General features: G+C 46.2%; 1 protein-coding gene across 1 annotated transcript in view; it reads left to right on the plus strand.

Annotated features, from left to right (window-relative positions):
• Window positions 1-25,612, plus strand: part of reln (reelin) — a 183,157-nt gene that overhangs the window by 10,017 nt on the left and 147,528 nt on the right. Inside the window, exon 2 of the mRNA XM_088922975.1 lies at window positions 24,229-24,336. Within this exon, the coding sequence (XP_088779101.1) occupies window positions 24,229-24,336 (108 nt within the window). The remainder of the gene's footprint in view (window positions 1-24,228; window positions 24,337-25,612) is intronic.

The following is a 25,612-nucleotide window of genomic DNA, read 5'->3' on the forward strand; positions in this document are numbered from 1 at the left end:
AGATAACAGCAAGGCAGGGATTTGGGAGGGTGTTTTGGAGACCCTGGAGGGTACTGGCACTGCATCCTCCCTCTTCCGGCACCCTCCAGCAATGTGCAGGGGGACAGGGAGCCCCCCTGGAGCCGAGGTCCACGATCCGAGCTGGAGTGTAGAGTACTGAGGAGACGCCCTATGAGACAAGACCTCATTCAGACGGGTGCGGTGTGTCTAGCAGTGAGCTGAAGGAGCCTTAAACAACACCCTGTGCTCCAGTGATGTAGTATTGGAAATCTATTAGTATTTTATTTGGCTAACACTTTTATGCAAAGCAATATCCACTTGTGTCCACTTATGCGGGGGGGGTCGTATTATGTGGTACGGTGGCGCAGTGATGGGACCCTGGATTAAATTCCTGGGATGCTGTCTGTGTGGAGTTTGTATGTTCCCCCTGTGTTCATGTGGGGTTCCTACCACAGTCCAAAGATATGCTGGTAGGTTAATGGGCTTCTGGGTATGTGTGTGTGTTTGTGTCTGTGTCCCGTCCAGGGTGTGTCCTGCCTGGCACCCGTTGCTTACCAGAACAGGCTCCGGCTCCCCCGTGAGCTTGAATTGGCTGAAGTGGTTAGAAAATGGATGGATGGGTATTGCACTAAAGGAATCTGACTGAGATACCTGGTTCAAGAGTGCAATAGCAGTGCCCCACCGTTTTAGTTACAAGACCAGAGCCCTCACCACTACTCCCCAAGGCTGCTTAAGAGTCTCGTTCTTATTCACGCCTGAAGAAGGATCCACAGCTGAAATGTTGTGTCTCTTTTCAGCATGGAATAAATCTTTACCCGTTCCTTTTGCAGCCTACTCATGCTGACCTTATTCACGCAGTCTGGTACTTCACAGTCTACAGAGTTATTGAGCAATGTAAAATAGCGGTTTAGTGAAATATAGAGGCCCTTATAGTTGTGTAGCCCATGTGGAGTACGCTCAGAAAGCAAGCTCACAGTAGTCTATCAAGAATGAGAAATTCCTTATTTATGGCTGGCCTTCTACGGGTAGAAGAGGAATCAAAAATTGTGTTGTCATCAAATTTGTGATGCGAGAGAACATTGCGCCGAAGTAAATTGATGAAGGCGTGTTTATAGCGTTCTCTCGTGTCATGCAGTTGATGACAGCACCTTTTACGCCAGGTTCACAACTTTTCGGTTAGCCTCTTGCTCTGGTATTGGATTATAAGCCATGTGCAGCGGTGAGACTTCTGTTCTTTCTGCGCAAATCTACGTTATCCCCTGTGCTTCCTTTCTCAAATTTGCATTGGGAGCACTGCCAATCTGACTGTATCAGATTTCACGGGCCTGGTTTTTGAGGAGCTCCTGTTCGAACAGACACGAGTCAAACGTGCTGGGATACGTCGCGCTCCAGAAGCCCCCTTCGCCAATCCTCCATTCGGAAAGACGGCTCTTTAATCGCTGCTCGGGGCCCCATGTCTTGTGTGCAGATAGCATTCAGCTCCGCATGTAACAGTTTAACGTCCTCGCAACAAAAGCATGCTTCGTGTGTTACAATGAGATTAAGAGCTGCGCAGCTCCCTTTCTTCAAAAGGAGAGTTGTGGTAAGCTGGGGAGAAAATGTGTCAGGACTGGGTATGGCAGATTTTACACACGCCTAAGATATAAGGCATCCCCTCCAGAAAAAAAATTAAAATCAATTCTGCTGTGATCCCAACCCCCTGCAGTGAGCAATCATTTGCCTGCATTTTAAAAACCTTTTGGCTTTTTCCACTGTTGTTTCTTGGTCTTCACCATGGAAAAAAAGCACCGTATAAAATGCTCAAGTTTTTTTAACTGCAACCAACAAGCAATACTGAGGCAAAGCAGGCTGGACTGTGAGCTGTGCTTCACTTTACTCTTGGGGTCTTGCAACTGAGCGGTTGTAGTTGTTTTAGGAAATCAAAATATTTGCAGTTTATAGTGGAAACGTTCCAAGAAGGAGGCATAAATCCTTATGATCCGATCCCCTGGCAGTGCATAGAGCTCGGCTCCCTTTCTGCAGGTGACTCAGTCGCAGCCCCGCCCAGGCTGTTGATCTGTGCAGGGTGTGTAATTGCACTGGCTCTCACTTCGCCCCTCTGCAATTGCCGCCCCGTGTCCCGCCGCGCCCGGCAGCGCCAGCAGCCCCCTTTCTCCAAACCCACTGTGCCGCAGACAGGTTCTGGCGTCGCTCGCTTAAACATCTTCATATGCAAGAAAGAGTACTGGCACCTTGGGACTTGACTGGAAGGACTCATTAGAGATAAGGGCTGTAGCTCCTGCAGAAGTGTCATTTTTTACCAATACATTTATGGCTTCCAATTATTTTTTAAATTATATCTAAATAGAAAAGGGTAGACATTACCATACTTTAGAGCCTGTGGTAAGTCTCGCCGAGACTTATGATGGAGGCTATGTCTTTCTTCGACACTGTAGGTGGGCACCCTGGTGCACCTGACTCTTTCATTGCTGCACATTTGCATAATAATAGTGATAATAATACCTTACATTTATATAGCACGTTCCACCTCAGATTATTCCAAACCTCTTTGCACATTAAGGAGAAGCGTTTCATCGCTCTGGAATCCCTCCAGAGAAGGGCAAACAGATATATTCTGGGGCTTAAAGGAATATCCTGCACTAACGGGCTGGAGGAACTAACCGGCTTTAGTCTCGCACAGAGAAGACCTATGATACAAGTGTTCAAAACCCTCCGAGGAAGTGACATAGTCAACCCAGCGGGTTTCTGCTGCTGAAGGGTGAAACACAAACCGGGGAGCACAAGTGGAAACTGTGTGGAGGTGCATTTAAAACTGAGAACAGGAGGCGCTTCTTTACTAAAAGAGTTGTGAGAGTACGGAATACGCTACCCAGCCACAGTGTTGAAGCTGATACCGTGGTTTCTCTCGAGCTCCTTGGGTCAATTTAGTGCTATTTTGCAGTTGCCAAAACGGTAGCATGGCCAAATGGCCTCCTCTTTTTTGTAACCTTTCTTATGTTCTTCTTATGTTTCTTTCTTATGTAAGCCCAGAGTGGCCTTGAGCTGGGACATTTGGGTTAAAGCTCTTAATCTTTTCAAAAACGCCACTGTGTCCCCAGATTTCATATTGGAGTGTAGGTGTGAAATTGTGGTCCAAAGGGAAGAGCAGTACCTGTTGGTCCAGTGGGTTCTGGATCTCCTTAGCTCAGGGTTTAAGCCCCTACATTTCAGTCCTCTTCTGTGGCTGTGCAGCCCAGAAGACAAGACCGTTGCTTTTTGAAGATGGAAGTTGACAACAGGATTTTAGGGTTATTGGTACTTTGAAGAGTCTGGAGTACGGACAACCTGCAGAGCATGTGAGATTGTCAGCAGGGAACTTTCAGGGCCTCGCTAAGTCCTGGGTCGCACTCGCTGGCTACTGGCTTCACAGCCACGACAGGTTTATCTTCCCGGGCCCGTTTACTGTAGTTCAAACCAAATTCTGATACTCTTCCTCTCCGGGGAGCAGAAGACCAGCTGAAGAGAGGTTCTCCTCATGAAGGTGGTTTAGACAGCACTTCAGAGATAATGATAGAGCTGCACCCATGAGAACCATGAAACGCACTGGCGGTTTTCAAAAATAATTTCAAACAGATACAGTGTTCTGGCTTTCTGTTCAAAAAGAATCTGCTCTAAATAGGTTGTTCATGGAGTGCTGAGCTAGACAACGAGGTGAGAGAGAGAGAGAGAGAGAGAGAGTGAGTGTCTTTACTATCCCCGGGGGGCAAGTTGTTGGGGATGCAGGTCAGTAGTCCTCCTGCTTAATGTTTCTGATGTGTAATATTACAATGTAAAACAAGTATCAACCGTTTACCCTGTTTTGCCCCATTAACTTAGAAATTCCAGAGTCTCATCAAGTCTTTTCCTGAGAGAATCAAGGGGTTTGGCTTCATCAGGATGGTTGGACCATTATTTTCGTGCACTCACTGTTCTTTCTTTAAAAACAAGTGTCTTCTGTTTTCAGCCCTAAATGCACCTGGTTTTAATTTCCACTTGTTCTGTATCCTTTTAGTGTTTCTTTGATCTTTAATGTTGAAGTAATGTGCTGAATTGACTTCAAGTGGCCGTTAAACACTAGGAAGACAAGCGAGGGCCAAACAGGGGGTGTAAAACATGAATTACTTTAATAAGAACAATCTTGTTAAGTGCGGTCTGTGCGATTAAGTCTTGCTCCTCTGGGACGAGCTCCCGATTGATCAGATTGTAGTTACAGCTCTGGTCTTTTTCATTACTGCAATCAGCCTTTTAATTACAAATCAATTCCCCTCTCTTAACAGTATAGATTTCCCAGGTCTCCTACACACCACTGCCGGCGGTGAAAGCTCTAATGAATTAGTCTGTTTATTGGCAAGGAAATATTCTGATGCTTTTTCTTGTAAATGCTTTGTCGAGTACTGCTGAAGGCCAATAGGTACTTATCACAGGAAGGTGAGAGCTATTCCCTGCCACCACAGCAGCTATACAGCCCATCCATTCACCTGTGTCTATACACAGAGCAGGCATGGTATACAGTAAAAGTGATACAGTGTACAACAGTGACATCTATTACACACGGCTAAGTCTAGTGTTAGACTCATGTGATACTTTTGCTGATCTCAGTGAATAGAGATGAAGAAAATGGTTGTAAATTGGGGAAAAATTCATTCACGAAATGCTTCATGAAACCTGTTATCCTTTTTACGTCTTATACTTTATATTGCAAATATGGGGTTTTTGCTTCATGAAATAACATGGCTGTTGGACAACATGACCAACAGCACCCTATCTTCTGGCTGGAGCAGCTGTCTGTGGTGGTTTAGTGGCCCAGTCCAGTCCTGGGGAGCCACAGTCCTGTGGAGTTTGTCATTTTGCCATTCTTAAGGTCTTAGAAATAACACAGCAAGATCTGGTAAACTGAGATCACAGGTGAGATGAAAACCGTAACACCCTGTCAGAAACCATTTACAGAGCTGTCGTACTGGACAGCAAGGTCAGTGATGACAAGATCAGTGTGATCGACGGTCTGGTCCTCTTCCCAGATCTTTAACAATTGAAGGGAACTGATACATTGGAGACTGGGGCTCATTGGCCATCATTGGACTAGGAAGTTCAAGTACTGTAGGTAGCTGCATCAGCATGCATAGGCTACCAAGGAACAGGTAAAGGTTTATTCCATGCTGAAAAGAAAGAAGAGACAATGTTTCAGCTGGGGAGCGTGCTTGAGGTGTCTGGAGGTATCTCACCTGAAGAAGGCTCCACAGCCAAAATGTTGTGTCTCTTTTCTTTTACCATTGGTTAAGGAGAAACCAGTGGGTTGTAATAAAAACTGTGCTAATGACTTAATGTCTGTAGGTAACCCGGGAAACACAATGATATTAGGTAGCTTGGCACCTCAGTTCCTTGAGGTGACGGCTTGCTGTATTTATTGTAATAGTACAAAAGAACAAAAAAGTAAGACTAGAAAATGTATCATTTTGCTGTCATTTCCATCATCATCTCTAACGTCTATGCAAAGCCACCAGTCTGTCTTTAAAGGGCTGGAAGGGCCCAGCGGAGCTATTTTGTGAGAGTGCAGCCTGCCGGGTGCTGGGAAGGGCTCTCTGACTCTGACCCCTGAACGGGGGTTTTGCCATTGGTTCGGCTTCCTGAGAGATGACTACGGGAGAGCGCTGTGGTGCAGGGCCCTGGCCATGAGGCAGTTAAGAGTACTCCTGCCGATCAGAGGCTGTGGTAGGGGTGTGGAGGGAGAATACATTACAGCCCTACCTCAGCAGCTAGGGGATGAAAAATACATGAACCCCCATTCTAAGAGCCAGATAGTCTGAGAGGCAAGAGCCTGTCTCATTCACTTTGTCTCTCGCACTCTCTCGTTCGCTTGTTCTTCCTCCTTCCTTTCTAGTCCTCTTGTTTCTTTTCCTTTGAGATTCAATATTGCTTTTTTTAGTGTGATTCTGTGACAAGCATTATAAAAGCAGTTGGAGATAAAGTCCGAACCGACAACGTATCTTAATCATTGCCGCTCAAGACAAATGATTCTAGCAAGTTATTAAATATCACTGAATGAACGGACAAACTGCACACGAATCTGCCCTCAGCATAGCTGTGATGTGCCTGTGTCCTCTTCCCTGTGAGTCCTGCAGGCAGTGACGGCTGCCTGCATGCTGGGTAGCCAGTCTTGTCTGTGCATCGGCACTCCCAGAGCACACAAAACAGCATTAAGGGTGAGAAGTGAGAGCAAGGGGGTGAGATACACATGGAGACAGGGGCACAGAAAGAGAGATCCATATAGAAACAGAAGAACAAAAGGTAAAACAAAAGAGACATTGCAGAGTACAGTACAGGAAACGGCGAATGGGAAAGGTAGAGGCAGACAGCAGGTGAACTACAAGTAGCTGTCAGTTTGAAAATGAGATGTAATTAGAGGCCTGTGGAGTATTGGTGTTCACATGTAGTGAGGGGGTTTAATAATAAAATATTCCTATAGTATTATGGCAGTTAAGGCCCAGAGTACCTTTTTGCCTGGGGCCCAGCAAGGGGTTAATCTGCCCCAGCACAGACTGGGGGAAGGTCAGTCTGTCTGTTCAGGTGAAAACAGGAATAGGATCCACATGTGCAGCCTGATGGTCTGAACTAGGGATTATAGCTCAGCTTTTCCTGTAGGCGACAGGAAGAGAGCGTCATAGCATTCCAGAGACGTCTCGGAGAAGTGAATATTGCTTAAACAGTGAATAATAGCTTCCACTGACATCAAATTAAACCAGCAACACAAATATATCTGTGAAGTTTTTCTGGCAGCATCATTCAGTATGGTAGTGATGTACATTACAGTGTCCTTGCAAATCCCAACACTAGTAAAGTTAACATCACAAAAGGCAGTTTTACTCCTAGGGCTCTGCAAATGCAGGTAGACGGATGTGCAGCCACTTAGCCCCCATATGTCAGTCCAGAGGAGTGGAGCTGACTGGTCCTCTCCTTTCCTGCCACAGAGCGGAGAAGACAGAGCTGCTTGTCAAGTGACGAGAAAAACACTTGCTGAACTTGCCACAGCAGTGACCTTTTTGAAAGGGAATTTGAGGGCAGCAAAGGAGAGTAGTAATAGATCTAGCTGGACTCTGGGTGCTTTGGTCAGTGGGACTTTTTTGTGGGACATCCCAGCTGGGCTGACTGTGGAGGGGCAGGTGGGCAGACCAGAGAGAGACTGAAACAGAGAAAGATGGGGAGAGTGAGGGAAAAAAGAGAGTGGGAGACTTGGAATGCAGGAAGCAGGCAGATTTGGGTGGGATGTGGATGTGGGGGTTAGCATGGGGCAGTGTTTTGAACATCCCAGCAAAGCCCTGGGGTACAACGGGAGGAAACAGAGAGGGGCTGCACAGCTGTGAGCCTCTGTCGACTTCCTTTGAGAGCATCCAGACAACGCCTGTGCACTTTCCCTGAGGTCTGATGGTGGACATATGTCTAAGGATCTGTCAGGACAGGGCAAGTGGTTCCACATGGGATAGGGACGAGGGTTTCACTTGTAATGAGCCAGGATTAGAGACGGGGACAGGGGTTTCACATGTAATGAGACAGGATTAGAGACAGGGACAGGGGTTTCACATGTGATGAGCCAGGATTAGAGACAGGGACAGGGGTTTCACATGTAATGAGACAGGATTAGAGACGGGCACAGGGGTTTCACATGTAATGAGCCAGGATTAGAGATGGGGACAGGGGTTTCACATGTAATGAGACAGGATTAGAGACAGGGACAGGGGTTTCACGTGTAATGAGACAGGATTAGAGACGGGCACAGGGGTTTCACATGTAATGAGCCAGGATTAGAGACGGGGACAGGGGTTTCACATGTAATGAGACATAATTAGAGACAGGGACAGGGGTTTCACATGTAATGAGCCATGGACAGGGACAGGGGTTTCAAGTGTAATGAGTCAGGATTAGAGACAGGGACAGGGGTTTCACATGTGATGAGCCAGGATTAGAGACAGGGACAGGGGTTTCACATGTGATGAGACATAATTAGAGACAGGGACAGGGGTTTCATGTGTGATGAGTCAGGATTAGAGACAGGGACAGGGGTTTCACGTGTAATGAGTCAGGATTAGAGACAGGGACAGGGGTTTCACATGTAATGAGCCAGGATTAGAGACAGGGACAGGGGTTTCACGTGTAATGAGACATGATTAGAGACAGGGACAGGGGTTTCATGTGTGATGAGTCAGGATTAGAGACAGGGACAGGGGTTTCACGTGTAATGAGTCAGGATTAGAGACAGGGACAGGGGTTTCACATGTAATGAGCCAGGATTAGAGACAGGGACAGGGGTTTCACGTGTAATGAGTCAGGATTAGAGACAGGGACAGGGGTTTCACGTGTAATGAGTCAGGATTAGAGACAGGGACAGGGGTTTCATGTGTAATGAGTCAGGGACAGGATTTTAAATGTAGTGAGTCAGGGTGTAGAGGGCTTTACACCTTATCAAGGAAACCTAGTTTCCGAAGGAAGTAGGGATGGGAAAGAAAATAGATTTTTTTCCTCTTTCAAAGTTTTGGGATCTGAGTCAGGAAACATTGGGAGTAGATTAATGTGGAGATGTCAAACTTGTCCTTTCAGGCAAAAGTCATGGCACAACACTGGGGGTGAGGTCCAGAGAGGGACAGGTTCTGTCTTGTCTCTGGCTCCTGCTGTCTTGAGAAAGGTTGTGAACAATCTGGAAATCACCCCTAGCAGTTTAATTCACTCTGTGAGTTGTGACTGTAAGATACGATCACTTTATTGGCCATATACCATTTCTTGTATGAGGAATTTGTCTTTTCGCATACCCCAGCTTGCTCTCCATGAGACACACAGACAGGGAGAGAAGCTGGGGGTCAGAGCGCAGGGTCAGCCATTTATACGGCGCCCCTGGAGCAGCTGGGGTTAAGGGCCTTGCTCAGGGGCCCAACGGAGTAGGATTCCTCTGCCGGCCATGGGATACGAACCGGCAACCTTCCAGCCACAGGCGCAGATCCTGAGCCACAGAGCCACCGCCCTGTAAGGGGCTGAAACAAGTGATCTGCCTGAGACGCAGCTCTTGCTTTGATTAATACAACCTGGTGGTGAAAACAAATCATGTCAAGTAGACCATCCGGCTTTTGTGTCATGTTTCTTTAAAAAATACAGCACTTGAGATTGAAAGGCAATTTGTAGTGCAGGAGGTCTATTAAGATGCAGTGCGATTAGGGTTGCAGCCAAACATTTGCATGATTCGTTTTCACACATAGCGAGGACATGCTAGATAATCGCTCTACGAGCAATGAATTTCTTTTCAGCAAACAGTTTTGTAACCTGAGAAGAGCGAAACGGAACAAGCTCCTTTTCACAAATACATGTTGGAAGCTGTCCCCTGGGTGATGCAGTTTTACAAAGAAAACAAAGAAAACAGCTACTGCTGAAGTGTTGCACTGGTTTCTTGGCTCCAGTCAAATTTGTCCACGCTCACACACAGTACTGTACATATACTGTTTATATACACTGAGTGTACAAAACATTAGGGACGCCTTGATTTGGACTGACCAGGTGAATCCAGGTGAAAGCTGTGATCCCTAATTGATTTCACCTGTAAAAACACTTCAGGTGAAAGGGAGGAAATGGGTTAAAGAAGGATTTTTAAGACTTGAGACAATCGAGACATGGATTGTGTATGTGAGGGAGAATTGACGAGAAAAAAGATTTAAGTATCTTCGAACTGGGTATGATAGTACAGTAGGTGCCAGACATGTTGGTTTGAGTGTGTCAAAAACTGCAAAGCTGCTGGGTTTTTCAAACTCAATGGTGTCCTGTGTGAAGACGTCCAGCCGAAAGCAGGCCAGTAGTTGAGAATGGCTCCTTGATGAAATGAAAGGAGGCTGAGACGAATTGTGCAGATCAAAAGCCGGTCTACAGTTAGTCAACTGATAGTCCAGTGTCACATCGGTGCCGAAAGACCCATACAAGAACGCACGGCTCTTCGCACATTGACACGAGTGGCGCATGGCAGCTGACGGCCTTCCAGGATTAAACTTCCTCCAGCAAAAAATGGAGACGGAGGTTGCGGTAGGCTAAGGAACGACAACATCGGGCGGTGGAGGATTGGAAAAACATTGCCTGGTCTCAAGAATCCCAGTTCCTGCTGTTTGGCGTTGAGGGGAGGACAAGGATATGGAGAAACCACATTTGTCCACGCATCCATCAGGCTGTGTGTCAACACTGCAGGCTGCTGGTGGTGGTGGTGTGATGGTGCGGGGTGTGTTTTCATGGCGCACCTTGGGCCTCTTGATAGAAGAGGAGCCACATTTGAATGCCCCAGTATATCTGAACATCACTGCCGGTCAGGTGCACCCCATCATGGCAGCAGTGTATCCATCTGGGAATGGATTTTTTTCAGCAGAAATTTCCCCTGTTCCACAAGGCTAAAATTGTCCAGGAACGGTTCCACGGACATGACAGTGAATTCATGTTAATGCAGTGGCCTGCCCAGTCACCGATCCAGCTGAGCATCTGTTGGATGGGTTGGAATGAGCTATGTGTTTAGAGATCCACAGACAGCCAGCTCAACACAACTGTGGGAAGCAGAATCCTTTTGACACCTTGTTTGGTCCAGTTCCCCAACAAATTGAAGCTGTCCTGAGGGCAAAAGGGGGTACAATCCAATTCTGGAAACATGTTAATGTTTTGTACACTCAGTATACGTGGACATATTTTCTCCATTATGCAGTTATCATTAATGTTTTTAAGCTGGTTATGATGAACAAGAAAGCTTGATATGCCCATTTAGTTATAAGCAGTAAATTGATCAGAGGACCTTATTCAGTTTTTTCCTCAAAGAGGCCAGGGTAACGACTTGCTTGCTAGCTTGTTCCACACTCCCACCACCCTTTGTGTAAGGACACACCTCCCATTCTTGGTGTTAAATGTGTCCCAAGTTTCCACTTGTTCTCTTGTTCACTTTGAAAAGGTGCACTCAGTTGAATTTGTCATTGCCCTTGAAGAGTTTGAATACTTAAGTGTCTTAAAGCTTTGGAAATGTTACTTTGTTTAGTTTGTCTCGACTGCCATACTCACTCAGCATGGTAATTTTGCAGTCTTAGAATGCTTTATCTCCGCTTTTACTTCTTGTTTACTTGGGTTTTGCAGTGCTTTCCTGTGTCCTTCTATTGTATAGAATATACTGTAATAAAAACAGGGTGGTTCATGTACGTTCTGTGAATGAGGAAGACTGTGAGTAAGAAAGTCAGGCTTGACAGCAGCTTGCCCAACAAGTACATTCATACAAATGAATTTATACAAATTCATACAAATGTGAAATAATGACTCTCCCGCCAGTCGGGGAATGTTGAGTGTGGGCACATGGTTTCTTTTTTCCTGGAACAGTGGGGTTTCAGGCACATCTGCCTGCAGCCACTTAGGAGACACAAAACTCTATTCAACTAGCAGACACACGGACAAAGCAAAACCTCTTTCCAGCTGCATATCTACTATAAGTGGCAGTACCTGGGATCAGAGTCTTACAAACCCGAGTCTTAGCCTCTCTGGAATCTCGGTGATGGACAGATTCCAACACCACCCATGAGAGATGCAAATTCTAAAAGCTGTATTTTAGAAAATGAAAAGACCCCACTCAGAACAGAACTGCTCTCTAAACTGATGCAATACAGACTAATGAATCCAGTAATGAGAGCTTTCTCCTGCCTGGTGGATATCACTGAAAGTATTTCCACAAACATAACAGCACTTCAGTTCCCTGTAGTCTCCACTTGTGCCTTCCGATTCATTTTTCACTGTTGATTGCGAATAAATCCATTGTATTCTTTCACAAGGCATTGCCATTTACAACATCTGCTTTAAATATGATTATTTACTCTTGTTATTGACAGGTGTGTAATCAGATCAGATCTGGAGGACGCTTGTTCCACTCCGATACCGAGGCTTTGTTAGCATGTAATATTTAACGGAGACACTGACAATTGCCAACTCATCTGGAAGGATTCGAAAATGCTCTTTCATCCGGATGTTGTACTCTGCTTGTTCCTTTTAAGCACGTTTACCTCATCCTTACGTGTGATTAAATTTTTATCAATAGAATTACAGTAATCAAACTATTCCTTTCACGCCCTTGGGAAACAAAAGAGGAGCGGCTGAGCTCTCGTACACTTTAAATGGAGAATTCTAACTCTTTATGAAGTGCTTTTCATCAAGATGAGTACTAAACAGCGTTATTACATTTGACTAAATTGCATGTCCTGTTTATTACTTATTAAACATTTATTAAGCGGTTCTAAAATCATTCATTAATAGCAGTTTAGTAGAGGGTGTTACCAGTGTAAGGAAGTGTTTGAGAGCTCTGATGAATCATTTCCGCCCTCTTGACGCCGGGCTGTCATGAGGGCTGATCGCTGATGATTCCCTGAGCCCAGCGGGGTGGGAGCACTGTGTCAGGACTATGCGACAGAAACGCCCTGGCCTGGGATTGTGAAGCCGTGTGAGAAGCACATCCCTGCATCCCAGATGGTGGAGCGCTCCGCTTCTCCTGTGTGTGTTTACATGAATTGCACGATACTTTCAGCGTATCTGTTCAGAGGGCGTGAGTTGCCCCAGTCTGGCACGTGCTGCCTCTGCTGCTCTCCGGGGTTGAAATGGGCCTCGGTCCCTCGGTTCTGTGCGTCCCCGGTGGGGGAACGCCTGCCGCCGCCAGGTGCCGCCAAGCCCAACGTCTTACTCCGCCGGTCACTGCGTTTTCTCCCTCGGCGCGTGTCCTTTCCTCCGCGCTCTCGGGAGGCGCGGCTGGCGCGGGCGACGGACTCTGGATGGTGGGGGCATCCTGTCAGGCAGTGGCAGATGGCAGAGCCAGCAGGGCAGGGCTGGTGCCAGGTGGTTGTGTAACGGAATGACGGGGCTGAGATCAGGCTGCGATACCAGCAACCACATGGAGATGGGCATGGTCTACACCCCCAGCATTCGCACTGTGCATTTCTCCTCGAAGATAAATTTGTTTGAAGGTAGGAAGCTAGCTGTTCCAGTAGTTTAAGAAAAAGGATTCATACTGGGACTTTCCTAGTTTAAGCCCTGCTTCAGCTATTCTTTGCGCGTTTCTGTGGTTATATTACTTCATCATTTATTGCTCTGCCCTATGGAGCAGTATTAAGCCAAAGTCCTGTTCTAAATGACTGCGCAACAGTAAGTGCTGAGGCTTACTAAGTCTAGGTTGGTATTGGACAAGATCTTCTGTTAAGTAACAACTATTATTTTTTAAGTGGGCTGTACGCAAAAACGTTATCAGGACTTGAATGCAGAGTACTAGAGTTGGTCAACAGGTATAGCAGGTTGGTCAGTAGATATTGTACTTTTCAGTAGTAGTTGTGTCGGTCAGTATGCGTAGAGGTGTTGGTTAATAAGTATGACAGTGTGGGTCAGCAGGTGAAGCAGTGCTGGTCAGAACGAGTAGTGTGCGGATCAGTCAGTGTTTCTGTGACCTTTCTGGTACATTTCTGAGTGCAGGAGATCCAGTTTTACATGGTAAAGGGTCTGGACCAGTTCTTCAATGCTCAACAGAGCATTGTGGAGTAGTGATAAAGGTTCTGGGCTCATCAGTGGAAGGTTGTGGGTTATGTCGTGAGCCATGTAGCCAGCAGCTACAGTATGTCATCCTGCAGCTCACAACTGGCAGCACACTGAAGCTCAGCAGGTGTGAGTCTGGCCAGTGCCTGCATGGGAGGCTTCCTGGGAAAGCTAAAGTTGCTGCTGGAAGAGGTGTTAGTAGCACAAGGAGGGGGAACTCACCCCGCAGTCTTTATGGGGCCTAATGTCCCAGTATAGTGACAGAGACACTGTATTGTAAAAATGGCGCTGTCCATCAGAAGAATTGTAACACCGAGGTCCTGACTCTCTATGACTCTCAGAAAAAATCCTGGGGTGTTTCCCCAAAAAAGGAGGGGTGATAACCCTGGTGTCTTGGCTAAATTTCCCTCTGACCTTTACCAATCATGGCCTCCTAAGAATCCCCATCTATGAATTGGCTTTGTCACTCTGCTCTCCTCCCCACTGAGAGCTGGTGTGTGGGGAGTGTACTGGTGGACTATGGCTGCTGTCATCCAGGTGGGGCTGCACACTGGTGGTGGTGGAGGGGCCCCCATTACCTGTAAAGCGCTTTGAGTGGAGATTCCAGGAAAAGCACTATAATAATAATGTATACTTCACCCAGACTGAAAGTACTTAAATACAGCTGCATTTAAGACTGAGAAAAGGGGGTACATCTTTACACAAAGAGCTGAACAAGCTACCCAGTCATGGCTTTTCTTAAGAAATGGCTGGAAAACATTCTTGGATCATTAACCATCAACTACCCGATGGATTAGATGGGCCAAATGGCCTCCTCTTGTTGTTACCTTTCTTATATTCATCAGCCCAGTGGTACAGAATAGAAAGGATAGGCGGACTAGAAATGGACTCCTACACCGAGAGTCGGACACGCCGGCTCAGAAAATCTTTTTTCATAGGACTGTTGCTCCCGTTTCTTCCCAGACAGATTGGCCAGGCCTACCCAACCCGATACTGTTCCAAAACACCACGAATAGATGTGACTGCTCATGGTGTCAACACAACAGAATCACTTTTATTGTGAGGCGAAGGGCTGCCTGCATTGATTGTATTGTAGGATTGTGGCTCATGTGTTTTAAATGACTTGTACTGAGTGTTCTACATTTCCAGTGTTTACTATACTACCACGTGCCTTCCTTTAGAATGTAATTAGCTGTCACTGCATATCAACTTGATCCCAGCTTAGCAAAATGTTTTCATTGATCTCTGGGTGCAGGATGCTTTTTTAAACATCATTAACCATAATTGCAGTATTTCGAATATCATCACTGCTGTTATTGATGCACTGCATACATCTCTGTCCCATTGGAAACAATTCATATTTTTGTTTTATATCTATGTACAGTATGTATCTGCCAAGGCCGCAGATCATAATATCTAATGCTTGCACTTCTAATTGCAACTTGGTCCAATGAATTTGTGATGTGTTTAACCTCAATCTAGAGGGAGCTGGCAGAGGAGGGGGAAGGACAACTCTGTGCCAGGTGGTACAATCGCAGCTGGCAGTGTGTGCTGGTGGCTCTCCTAGTTACCCGCTCTAGCATGAGTGTGCCGCTGCGGTGTCACCTGGCAGAGCCCACACTGTGCCCTGTCACTGCCCATCACTGCCGCCTCACAGCCCTCGGCTGAAAAACTGCATGGTGACGGAGGATGCCGGGGGGCTGGGCCAGCCTGTGTCACGGCTGAGAGCCTGTCCATCGTCTTCTGCAGCTTCGAGATGTGCCTGTAATTGATCTCTGCACCCCCCTGTCCTCACAGCTATATGGCCATCTCCCTGTCTCCGACTGACCCCAAACCTCACCCTCCTCACTGCTCCCCGTTTCCTGAACACTTGTCATCCCATTCGCTCCTCTTCATGGACAGTTATTCATGGATAAGACTGATATTGAATTCCCCTTCTCATGGAGAGCGGCTTTATTAGAAAACCCCTGGTGTTCCTCCCTCGGGACCAGTGGACACCCCCCCCCCCCCACTGTCTGCTGGTAGAAGAGCCCAGTGGGAGGCTGAAATTATTAGGAAATAATTACTTACGAAAAAGGTGTCTGTTAAGATGTTACTTACATTTTCTTTGTGGTGGAGAACAATAAAAAAGGCAAACATAATAGGATTATTTCTTGTGTTGCTATGTGCTGAGAGTAATCAAGTGTGATCAAGGATCCCCTCTCTGATTTTGAAAGCCAAACCATTTTGAAAATGAAGGCTGCTCCTCTGCAGGGCTGACTGTGCTCTTTTGACCTGTGTTGTAGTACATTCGGATAGAAGAGCAGCAGTTGTGAAACAGTCGCTCGCTTCACACATAACGTGGTGCAGATCTCACCTTGCTGAGGAGCGAACGACTTTGATGTCTCTCCTGAGTAACAACATAATGTTCACCATGATAACTAGCATAAAAAACAATCACGATAATTGCATAATGGAGAAAATATGCCCGTGTCTATAAACAGTACTGTATATGTACTGTGTGTGAGCATAGGCAGATTGACTGGAGCCAAGAAACCGGTATAACACTTCAGTAGTAGCTGTTTTCTTGAGTGTTAACTCTCTGTGCAAACACACGGTCAGTTCAAATGTTTCCTATAATCCCCTTTACCAGTGTCTTTACTGACACACATCTGGTGAACGACCTCCTTTCTCCTGTGTCAGGAGAGGCTCAAGAGAGCTCTTGCTGTGAATGCGGATCTTCACACTGAGATAATACAGCTTCCCTACAGTAGGATTGCCAACGCATGTTTGTGTGGACAGTTGTGTTCTGCAGTACCTGATGCCAACACCAGCGCAGAACCACAGTTTTCACAGTGTATTGTGGGTACAAAGTGTTCTAGCAAGACTGGGCCATTCGACCATGTGTTCCCCCCTTTTCTCATGCCGTGAAGTCACGTCTGCTTATATGAAATAAAAACGCAGCGAGCGAGCTGTTGTCTTCATGTGCTCCTCCACCAGCCATGCCCCTGAATGTGATGGCACCTCTTAAGAGGAGCAGTGTCTGGGCAGGGAGAAATCTGTTCCTGTGCTCTCAGTGCTGGAAGACACATGGTGGCATAGCTCCTGCATCGGCTGAATTATTCATAGCACTTCTTCGCTGAAGCCTGATGAAATTTGGGAGTCAGCCCATGGGTGCCCCCTCCTCTCTCCTCTCTCTCCTGTATCTGTGCAGTAATTGCCCTAGGCTCAAAGCGCCTGGAGCAGCCTGTCTGTTCTCAATCTAATCTCCTCACACACACCCCCCCCTCCCGCCCCTGACACCTCATCTGAAAGGCAACCTATTCCAAAATGCCTCCCCCTCCCCCCTCCCCCACTGGAGTGCAGAAGAGGGGGTAAAACACGGTGGGGGGGGGGTTAGAATTCACAATAATCCCCTCATCCCAAACCCCGAAGTGTAAAATTGAAGAAGTCTTGTGAGAGTGCACTATGAGAGAGAGCACAGCATGCCAGTATCTTCATACCCTGCAGGGTTCTGTAAACCCACTGCACAGGAACGTCTTTGTTTTGCTATTTTACTAAAGACAATGGATCTGTTATTGAACATCAGCCTTGTCCAGAACTGTAATGTCCTATTGCATTCTGTTGGTTTATAGTGCTTTCAGAAGCTTCAGAAAGGACTAAATAAAATAAAAGTTGACTGGGAGTTTTATATTAATTTTTCAAATAGCTGCAGAGGTTTTTATCAGAGGTGTTTCAGTTTCTTTTTTCACGCTGAGTCCTGAGAACAAGAACCACTGGTCTAAAATGTTGACAAGCTGCGTGATTTTAACGAATTAGGGGGGAAAAAAGCATACAGACAGTCGGTTTGAACAAATTACATGCAGAATGCTTATTTTTTGGAAGAATAATTTTCACGCTGTGCAGACTAATTCTTAATGGTGTAAATACCCCAGTGTGAAATGCTAAACAGACAATGAACATTATCAGCAGCTGTAGCAGTGGTGAATCTGTGACTGTAATTACTCAAACCAAACCCTGCGCTCTGTTATCCACACACCCCTGCCTTCTGCTCGAACTGGACATTGTTCTTGGAGTCCCATTGAGACCCACGTTGGAGCTAAAACACATCCTCCACAACTAATCGTCTCTAATTGTGTAACCATGGAGAACTGCTCGATGGAGGTCAATCCGTATCTGTCCTACCTTCTAGCACTTCTCAGGTCTGCTCAGGCCTGGGGGCTCCGCTCTCACTATGCGAGCTGGACAGAGTACAGTAGGTTTCTACTGGGCGGGAACTGGGGTTTGGAGAATCAGCCACTGTCCTCTATTGGCGGCAGTGTCAGCCTGAACGCCACAAGTCTTATGTCAAACAGCTAGAAGGGGAAGAGTTTACAGATCTTCTCATTCCAATCCAATTCATTCCAGTTCTTTAATGAGACTGGTTAATTACTGAACTGATTCATCTATACAATGCAATCAGGTGCAAAAATGTTTCGTGTAAGAAAGCTGACAAATCTGGAAAGGACAAGAAACAGAAAATACCACTTCACCCGGCATTCTTCCAGACCTACAGTATCTCAGACAGGATGCTACCATTGGCCGATGGGATCAGAGGTCAGTGGTTGTGTCACTGCTGGGAGAGTCAGTTTGAATTGGTCCTGTGAGACTCATGCAGAGTTTTATCCCGGGTTTGAAAAGTCTCTACAGGCACTCCTGACCCTCACAGCTTGAGCAAGAACGTGCACTGTGCCAAAACATCCATATCCAGGTACAAATCTGCGAACCTGCGTGGACATCTTTTTGCACAAGGAGGTCTGTCATGTCATGGCTGTGCTCTCCTCTTTATCATGGCTCGCAAGATGGAGATCCACACTTCTTAATGACATTTCTTCCAAATCCCAAATTTGCATAAATCAGTGTTAATCAGCTTGAGTTAAATAAAAAAAAGGCATTTTCTTGAATTCACGAAAAGGCTTTAGCCCAGTATATGTTGATTTTGTATAGCGGGAATGTATTTGTAAATCAGTGATTACTTATAACAGAATCCAGTTTCTTTTTCCTAGTCCTCCACAAACATGTCTCTGACTATCAAGTCGTATGGCAGCATTCGGCGCAGACAGCAGAAACTACCTCACGATATGTTTTATACACACTGCTGTACTTTCATCTTAATACTCTAATACGCTATGTATGTGTCTTACCATACTGTATTCATAAATATGCTATGTACACTGCACAGGCACAAATGTAAACAGTTATTTATACTTTAATGCCTTTAATACTGTGTTACATGGTGCAGACACCTTCATTAATAAACAACTTTCGCTTTTTGCACTGATGCTGTATTAAGGAAAGAAATAAAGAAGTGAAACGTGAAAGTAGTTAATGTACTCAAATACTTCTTATGCGAGTGTCTAGTCTGAATTTCTGAGTTGCAGCGATCTAACCCCCCTCTTTGACCTCAATCCTTATTGGAGAATATTGATCGTTATCCCTTTCTTTCACTTTATAGTGTGCTTTTCAGGAACACATCCCAGCAAGTACTGGGGTACAGCTGCACTGTGTATGGTGTGTGTGGGCTTTTCAAGCTTTCACTGCGGAATATTGACTGCCGGAGGTCAACTGGGATGGTGGTTTTAAAAAAAACAACAACATTATGCTTTAAAAAGGCTCATGGATGCTGTTGCACCAGACATAAGAATACCGTCATTTGTGTCTGGCAGTGACAAGGGCTCTGTGTTCATTTTCCTTCTAAGATTTTTAATTTGACATGTTTTAGCAAAGTACAAAAAAAAAAAACATTTTAACTTCAGCTGCAGTTGCCTTGAAGGTCGGCGTCCCACGCTGGTGGACCTGGTGTTTTAAGCTCCCACCTGTGTTGCGCAGCAGTGCGTTTGCAACAGCTCAGACGTGCTTCAGCGCCGTCTTGCTCTTTCAGCACCTGCCTCCTCCAGGTTCCCATCATGGCGGTGGAAGCTGGGAGCGCCACCAGTGCCTCCCCACCAATACAGCACCACGCTGAGCGCTGGGGGTGCATCTCGTGCTCCTTCATGGGGGAAGGGAAGATCTTTACAGTGGGAGATCAGACAGCCAGCCAAATGCCAAGTCGCCACCAGTGTCCCAGAACAGAGGAGGCGAAATGTTCCTTGCGCGTTCCTCGTGCTGCTCCTGTATTACTGATTTCTTTTCCTCCCATTTTCCCTGTGAATGGAGTTTTCGAGAGTTACTGGTAAACAGGCAGGAAGGGCAGGGAGTGCACAGAGGGCCCCGCGCATCAATAGTTCAGTAGGAGAGGTGCAGTGTGTGCTGGTAATGAGCTATGCCAAATCACACCATCAATATTGTATGGCTGATTTTGGTGGGGGGTGGGGGTTGAAGCTGGGGGTTGAAGAGCAGAGTGCTGGAGCTTTATGACCCACCTTTTCTCCAATTGGGGGGGGCAGGGGTATTAGAGACTGGGAGGATTATAATGAGGCCTGGCGGGGTTGTTAGCGGGGAATGTGCCGACTAGATTGCAGAGGGTGGTCAGCGCAGCCTGTTGCCATTGCTGTGTCTTACCAGGTGGGTTACCTTTCACACACACAACAGAGCTCGTTTGAAAAAAAAAGCCACGTGACAGGTGCTCCTGTGAATTCGCAGGAGGTTTTAAAATAATATCCCATATATTATTTATATATCCTGGAGGGGGTGTGTTTCTGATCAAAGAGGATGTAAAGTGCAAATACCGTTAGCTGTGTGATGTTATTGAGCTGCACAGCTAAATTCAGTTCTTGAACGCACCGCTGCTGTGTAAATAATTTAGATCTTGCATTTTTATTGATCAGGTAGTTTCCTCGGTGGACTCGCCAGCCCCCCCCCCTTCCCACTCCCTGTTTGGAGCTGAGCGTTCCCCCCTGATGTGCAGGTGTACTGCTGAGTAAGAGGAGAAGAACAGGCAGAGAGCATGAGGGGGAGAGAGAGAGAGAAGAGCTTTTAACACGCTGTTAAAGGGAGAGGCAAGGGAACCTCAGAAAGACAGGTCATCTGGAATGTGAGTGTGAGATGGAGAGGATGAGGAAGAGCATCACTGAAGCAGGGCTGGGGAGGTGTGTGCACATTGCCTCTTTAAACCCCCTCCACCAACACCATCGCCTCCCCCTCCAGCTCCCCAGTGAAAGAATGAAGGGGCTGTTAACTGGAGCAAATTAATGCAGTAGGGCGAAGGGAAGGCGAGGAGAGAGGAGTCCCACAACTCCCCAACACCGCAGGACACCTCTCTCAAAATAGTTCACGGCTGGAAGTGACTTCAGTGCTGAGCAGCTCGGGTGGGAATTCAGTGAAATCAGGAAAATTTTGTATGTGTTTCTGCCTAAACATGCTTGCAGGCAGTGTGAGTGTGTGTTAACATGATCATATGAGCATGCCAGGCCTGCTCTGTGCAAGGATAGATAGAGCAGGTATAGTTTTTGAGAATAAACATGAAAAGACAGAGCACAGAGTCCATTTTCATTTTCAGCTGAAAGAGAAATGATGAATTATTGAAGCAGTGTGTTCAAACTCCTTTAAGCAAACAGGACTGTGAGCTCACTGTAGGTGCATGTGCCATGTGGTTTATGGAGAAAGATAATATTACAGGCAGTACAGACAGACAGCACACACTCTCTCACACACACATGCTGCTGATGGTTGCTTTGTGTCCACACACACAGACTGCTGGCGCTCAGAACACAACCCTGTAAACACACTCATGCACAGTGTTCCAGAGCTGAGAATGCAATCATGCACACACACAGGCTGCTGGAGTTCAAAATACAATCATGCATATACACCCACACACAACCTGCTGGAGCTCAGAACACAATCCTGTAAACACACCGTGATACACACAGACTTCTGGAGCTCAAAGCACAATCATATAAACACACTGATACACACAGACTGCTGGAGCTCAGAGCACAATCATATATACACACTGATACACACAGACTGCTGGAGCTCAGAACACAATCATATACTGTAAACACACTGATGCACACAGACTGCTTGAGCTCAGAGCACAATCATATAAACACACTGATGCACACAGACTGCTGGAGCTCAGAGCACAATCATATATACACACTGATACACACAGACTGCTGGAGCTCAGAGCACAATCATATATACACACTGATGCACACAGACTGCTGGAGCTCAGAGCACAATCATATACTGTAAACACACTGATACACACAGACTGCTGGAGCTCAGAGCACAATCATATATACACACTGATGCACACAGACTGCTAGAGCTCAGAACACAATCATATATACACACTGATACACACAGACTGCTGGAGCTCAGAGCACAATCATATAAACACACTGATACACACAGACTGCTGGAGCTCAGAGCACAATCATATATACACACTGATACACACAGACTGCTGGAGCTCAGAACACAATCATATACTGTAAACACACTGATACACACAGACTGCTGGAGCTCAGAGCACAATCATATATACACACTGATGCACACAGACTGCTGGAGCTCGGAGCACAATCATATACTGTAAACACACTGATACACACAGACTGCTGGAGCTCAGAGCACAATCATATAAACACACTGATGCACACAGACTGCTGGAGCTCAGAGCACAATCATATAAACACACTGATGCACACAGACTGCTGGAGCTCAGAACACAATCATATAAACACACTGATACACACAGACTGCTGGAGCTCAGAGAACAATCATGTACTGTAAACACACTGATGCACACAGACTGCTGGAGCTCAGAACACAATGACACACACACACACCCTGCTGGTCCTCGGACCACAACTGTGCACATAGACAGACAGGCAATTTAGGGTTTTACCACAACAACTGCCAGCGCCACCAGTCTAAGGATTCCCCACCCAGCTTTCCAGAGTCTGAGCCACAGCAGCCTCATACACCACCATGAAGAATAACAAACCAAACCCAAAAATGAAACACTGGCCTAAGAGCCTTTTGACCGAATTTTACTTCTCATCCTTCCAGGACACATGCATTCTTTCCGTTTTTTGCTCTTGACAAAGTGGGGGAGTTAGAAAGAGTGATAATAGTAATTTAATTTAAAATTGCACGTGCAATTTCATAAAACTGCTCCATTGTAATGGGAACCTTTTACTTTTCCATCTGCATTCCAGCATGTAATGGTCTCAATGACACGGTGCAACTTCAGCAGTTTTCCAGTAACTTTATCCAGCCTCAGAAAACCTCCCCTCAGTTTCTTTATTTCAAATCCAGAATTTTGGATGAAGAGAGAAAACAAGCATAATGCTCCAGTTTTTGGCACTAGTGACCTCTTTTCGTGTGCTTTTAACTTTCCTCTGACCCGTTCTTGTCCAGTGCTGAGCCCCATGGACACTCGCTATTGGGCTTTACCTAAATCTTACAGGTTTACATGCAGGAGGAAAGGCGTGGATGAGAAACTAAAACTGATAGAGGACATAATTTCCTGCTTGTTGTTCATACAGCCCATCGGAAGCTCTGTCAGCAGCGGCTCCTTGTTTATAAGCTTCAGCGTGGCTGAATTTTAATTCACCTTGTGTGGTTTTTTCCTCAAGGCCCAGGAACATAGTCTGTTCTCTGACTGCATTGAAATTCTGCTCTGACAGCACGCCTCTGTGATGTAATCTTTCAATAGAGGAGGTAATGGTGCTTCAGGTTTGGTGCAGCTACATTGTCTCTGGGGTTACAAAATCCATTACAGCTGAAGGGGAGGCAAGGGGGGTTTGCAATGCCATTTGCATAAACATCCAGAGGTTTAATGAGCGCGTCAGGCAAAATTATGATTCAATCAGTAAAATGTGATTTTGTTCTAAAGGTGAGCGCAAAATTTTCACTGCACGTTAACCCTAAAGAAGAGCCCTAGGCAAAATGCTGCTCTAGTAACAAAAACTGAAGCTGCGCCTCTGTCTTTGCACTGATACAGTGCCATGCAAACACAACCCTGAAATCAAGCAGGTGAAATTCTGGCTGAAGGTTTTATTTGATCTAGCGTTTGACTTGTGGTGTACAGATAAAAGTATCTGTGGGATGTTGAACTGCATTTCCAGTTTTGCAGCACACGTGCAGTGGTGCTCATTATGAACACAGTTCTTCAACATGAGTAAGCTTAGAGACTAGTTACCCCCGTTTCACAGGCTTGTGCTTTACCTTCATGCAGTGAATCCCTTGACTCTTACAGTGAGAGATGGGTATTGTATTTGTTGTGCAGTTGATGCATCTTGGTTTTGAATCATTTCCAGCTGTATGCTTATAAACTTCTCTGGAAGTATCCCTCACTCACCTCTTGACAGACAGGTCTGTTCTCTGGCACAGCGTACCCAAACAATGCCTCTCAACCTCTCTCCACTTCCACTCAACCCCAATACCGCCAAACATCTGTTCCCACAGCTGGCGGCAAGTCCCGCTGGAAGTGGCGTTGCGCTGCTGATGTTTAATGAAAGTGCCACGCTGCCGCCTTAGCATCTGCACGCTCTGCTGGTTAGCTGCAGGTTGGGAAGAGGCAGCTTGTTAACCAAGGCCCTTCTCGACGCGAGGTCACGCAGACAGCAGTTGTGCCTGTGCAGGAGCGTGGCCACCTGTACGGGTTATCCCGCCAGTAGCACCGGTGCAGTTCTTGCGCTCTGTGCCGTGCGCGCTCAGTCTGACCGTTCTCTTTCCTCCCCACAGTAACGATCTCCACCAGCACCTACTTCGATGGCCTGCTGGTCACGGGACTCTACACCTCCAACACTCTCCAGTCAGCTCCCATTCCCGCCCCAGCAGCCTTTGGATTCGGTAAGTCCCACTGACATCACTGATCGTCATCTCCTTACAGAGGTGTAAGAGTGGGGTGTCTCGGTGTCAGTATTAAGAGTAAGAGGGGTGTCTCGGTGTCAGTATTAAGAGTAAGAGGGGTGTCTCAGTGTCAGTATTAAGAGTAAGAGGGGTGTCTCGGTGTCAGTATTAAGAGTGAGAGAGGAGTGTCTCAGTGTCAGTATTAAGAGTGAGAGTGGAGTGTCTCAGTGTCAGTATTAGGAGTGAGAGGAGTGTCTCAGTGTCAGTATTAAGAGTGAGAGAGGAGTGTCTCGGTGTCAGTATTAAGAGTGAGAGAGGAGTGTCTCGGTGTCAGTATTAAGAGTGAGAGTGGAGTGTCTCAGTGTCAGTATTAGGAGTGAGAGGAGTGTCTCAGTGTCAGTATTAGGAGTGAGAGTGGAGTGTCTCAGTGTCAGTATTAAGAGTAAGAGGAGTGTCTCAGTGTCAGTATTAAGAGTAAGAGGAGTGTCTCAGTGTCAGTATTAAGAGTAAGAGGAGTGTCTCAGTGTCAGTATTAAGAGTAAGAGGGGTGTCTCAGTGTCAGTATTAAGAGTGAGAGAGGAGTGTCTCAGTGTCAGTATTAAGAGTAAGAGGAGTGTCTCAGTGTCAGTATTAAGAGTAAGAGGGGTGTCTCGGTGTCAGTATTAAGAGTGAGAGAGGAGTGTCTCAGTGTCAGTATTAAGAGTGAGAGAGGAGTGTCTCAGTGTCAGTATTAGGAGTGAGAGAGGAGTGTCTCAGTGTCAGTATTAAGAGTGAGAGAGGAGTGTCTCAGTGTCAGTATTAAGAGTGAGAGTGGAGTGTCTCTGTGTCAGTATTAAGAGTGAGAGGAGTGTCTCAGTGTCAGTATTAAGAGTAAGAGGAGTGTCTCAGTGTCAGTATTAAGAGTAAGAGGAGTGTCTCAGTGTCAGTATTAGGAGTGAGAGTGGAGTGTCTCAGTGTCAGTATTAAGAGTGAGAGAGGAGTGTCTCAGTGTCAGTATTAAGAGTAAGAGGAGTGTCTCAGTGTCAGTATTAAGAGTGAGAGAGGAGTGTCTCAGTGTCAGTATTAGGAGTGAGAGTGGAGTGTCTCAGTGTCAGTATTAAGAGTAAGAGGAGTGTCTCAGTGTCAGTATTAAGAGTGAGAGAGGAGTGTCTCAGTGTCAGTATTAGGAGTGAGAGAGGAGTGTCTCAGTGTCAGTATTAAGAGTAAGAGGAGTGTCTCAGTGTCAGTATTAAGAGTAAGAGGAGTGTCTCAGTGTCAGTATTAAGAGTGAGAGAGG

This window comes from Atractosteus spatula, chromosome 8 (assembly GCF_055471065.1).
Source record: "Atractosteus spatula isolate fAtrSpa1 chromosome 8, fAtrSpa1.hap1, whole genome shotgun sequence".
Classification (NCBI taxonomy): domain Eukaryota; kingdom Metazoa; phylum Chordata; class Actinopteri; order Semionotiformes; family Lepisosteidae; genus Atractosteus; species Atractosteus spatula.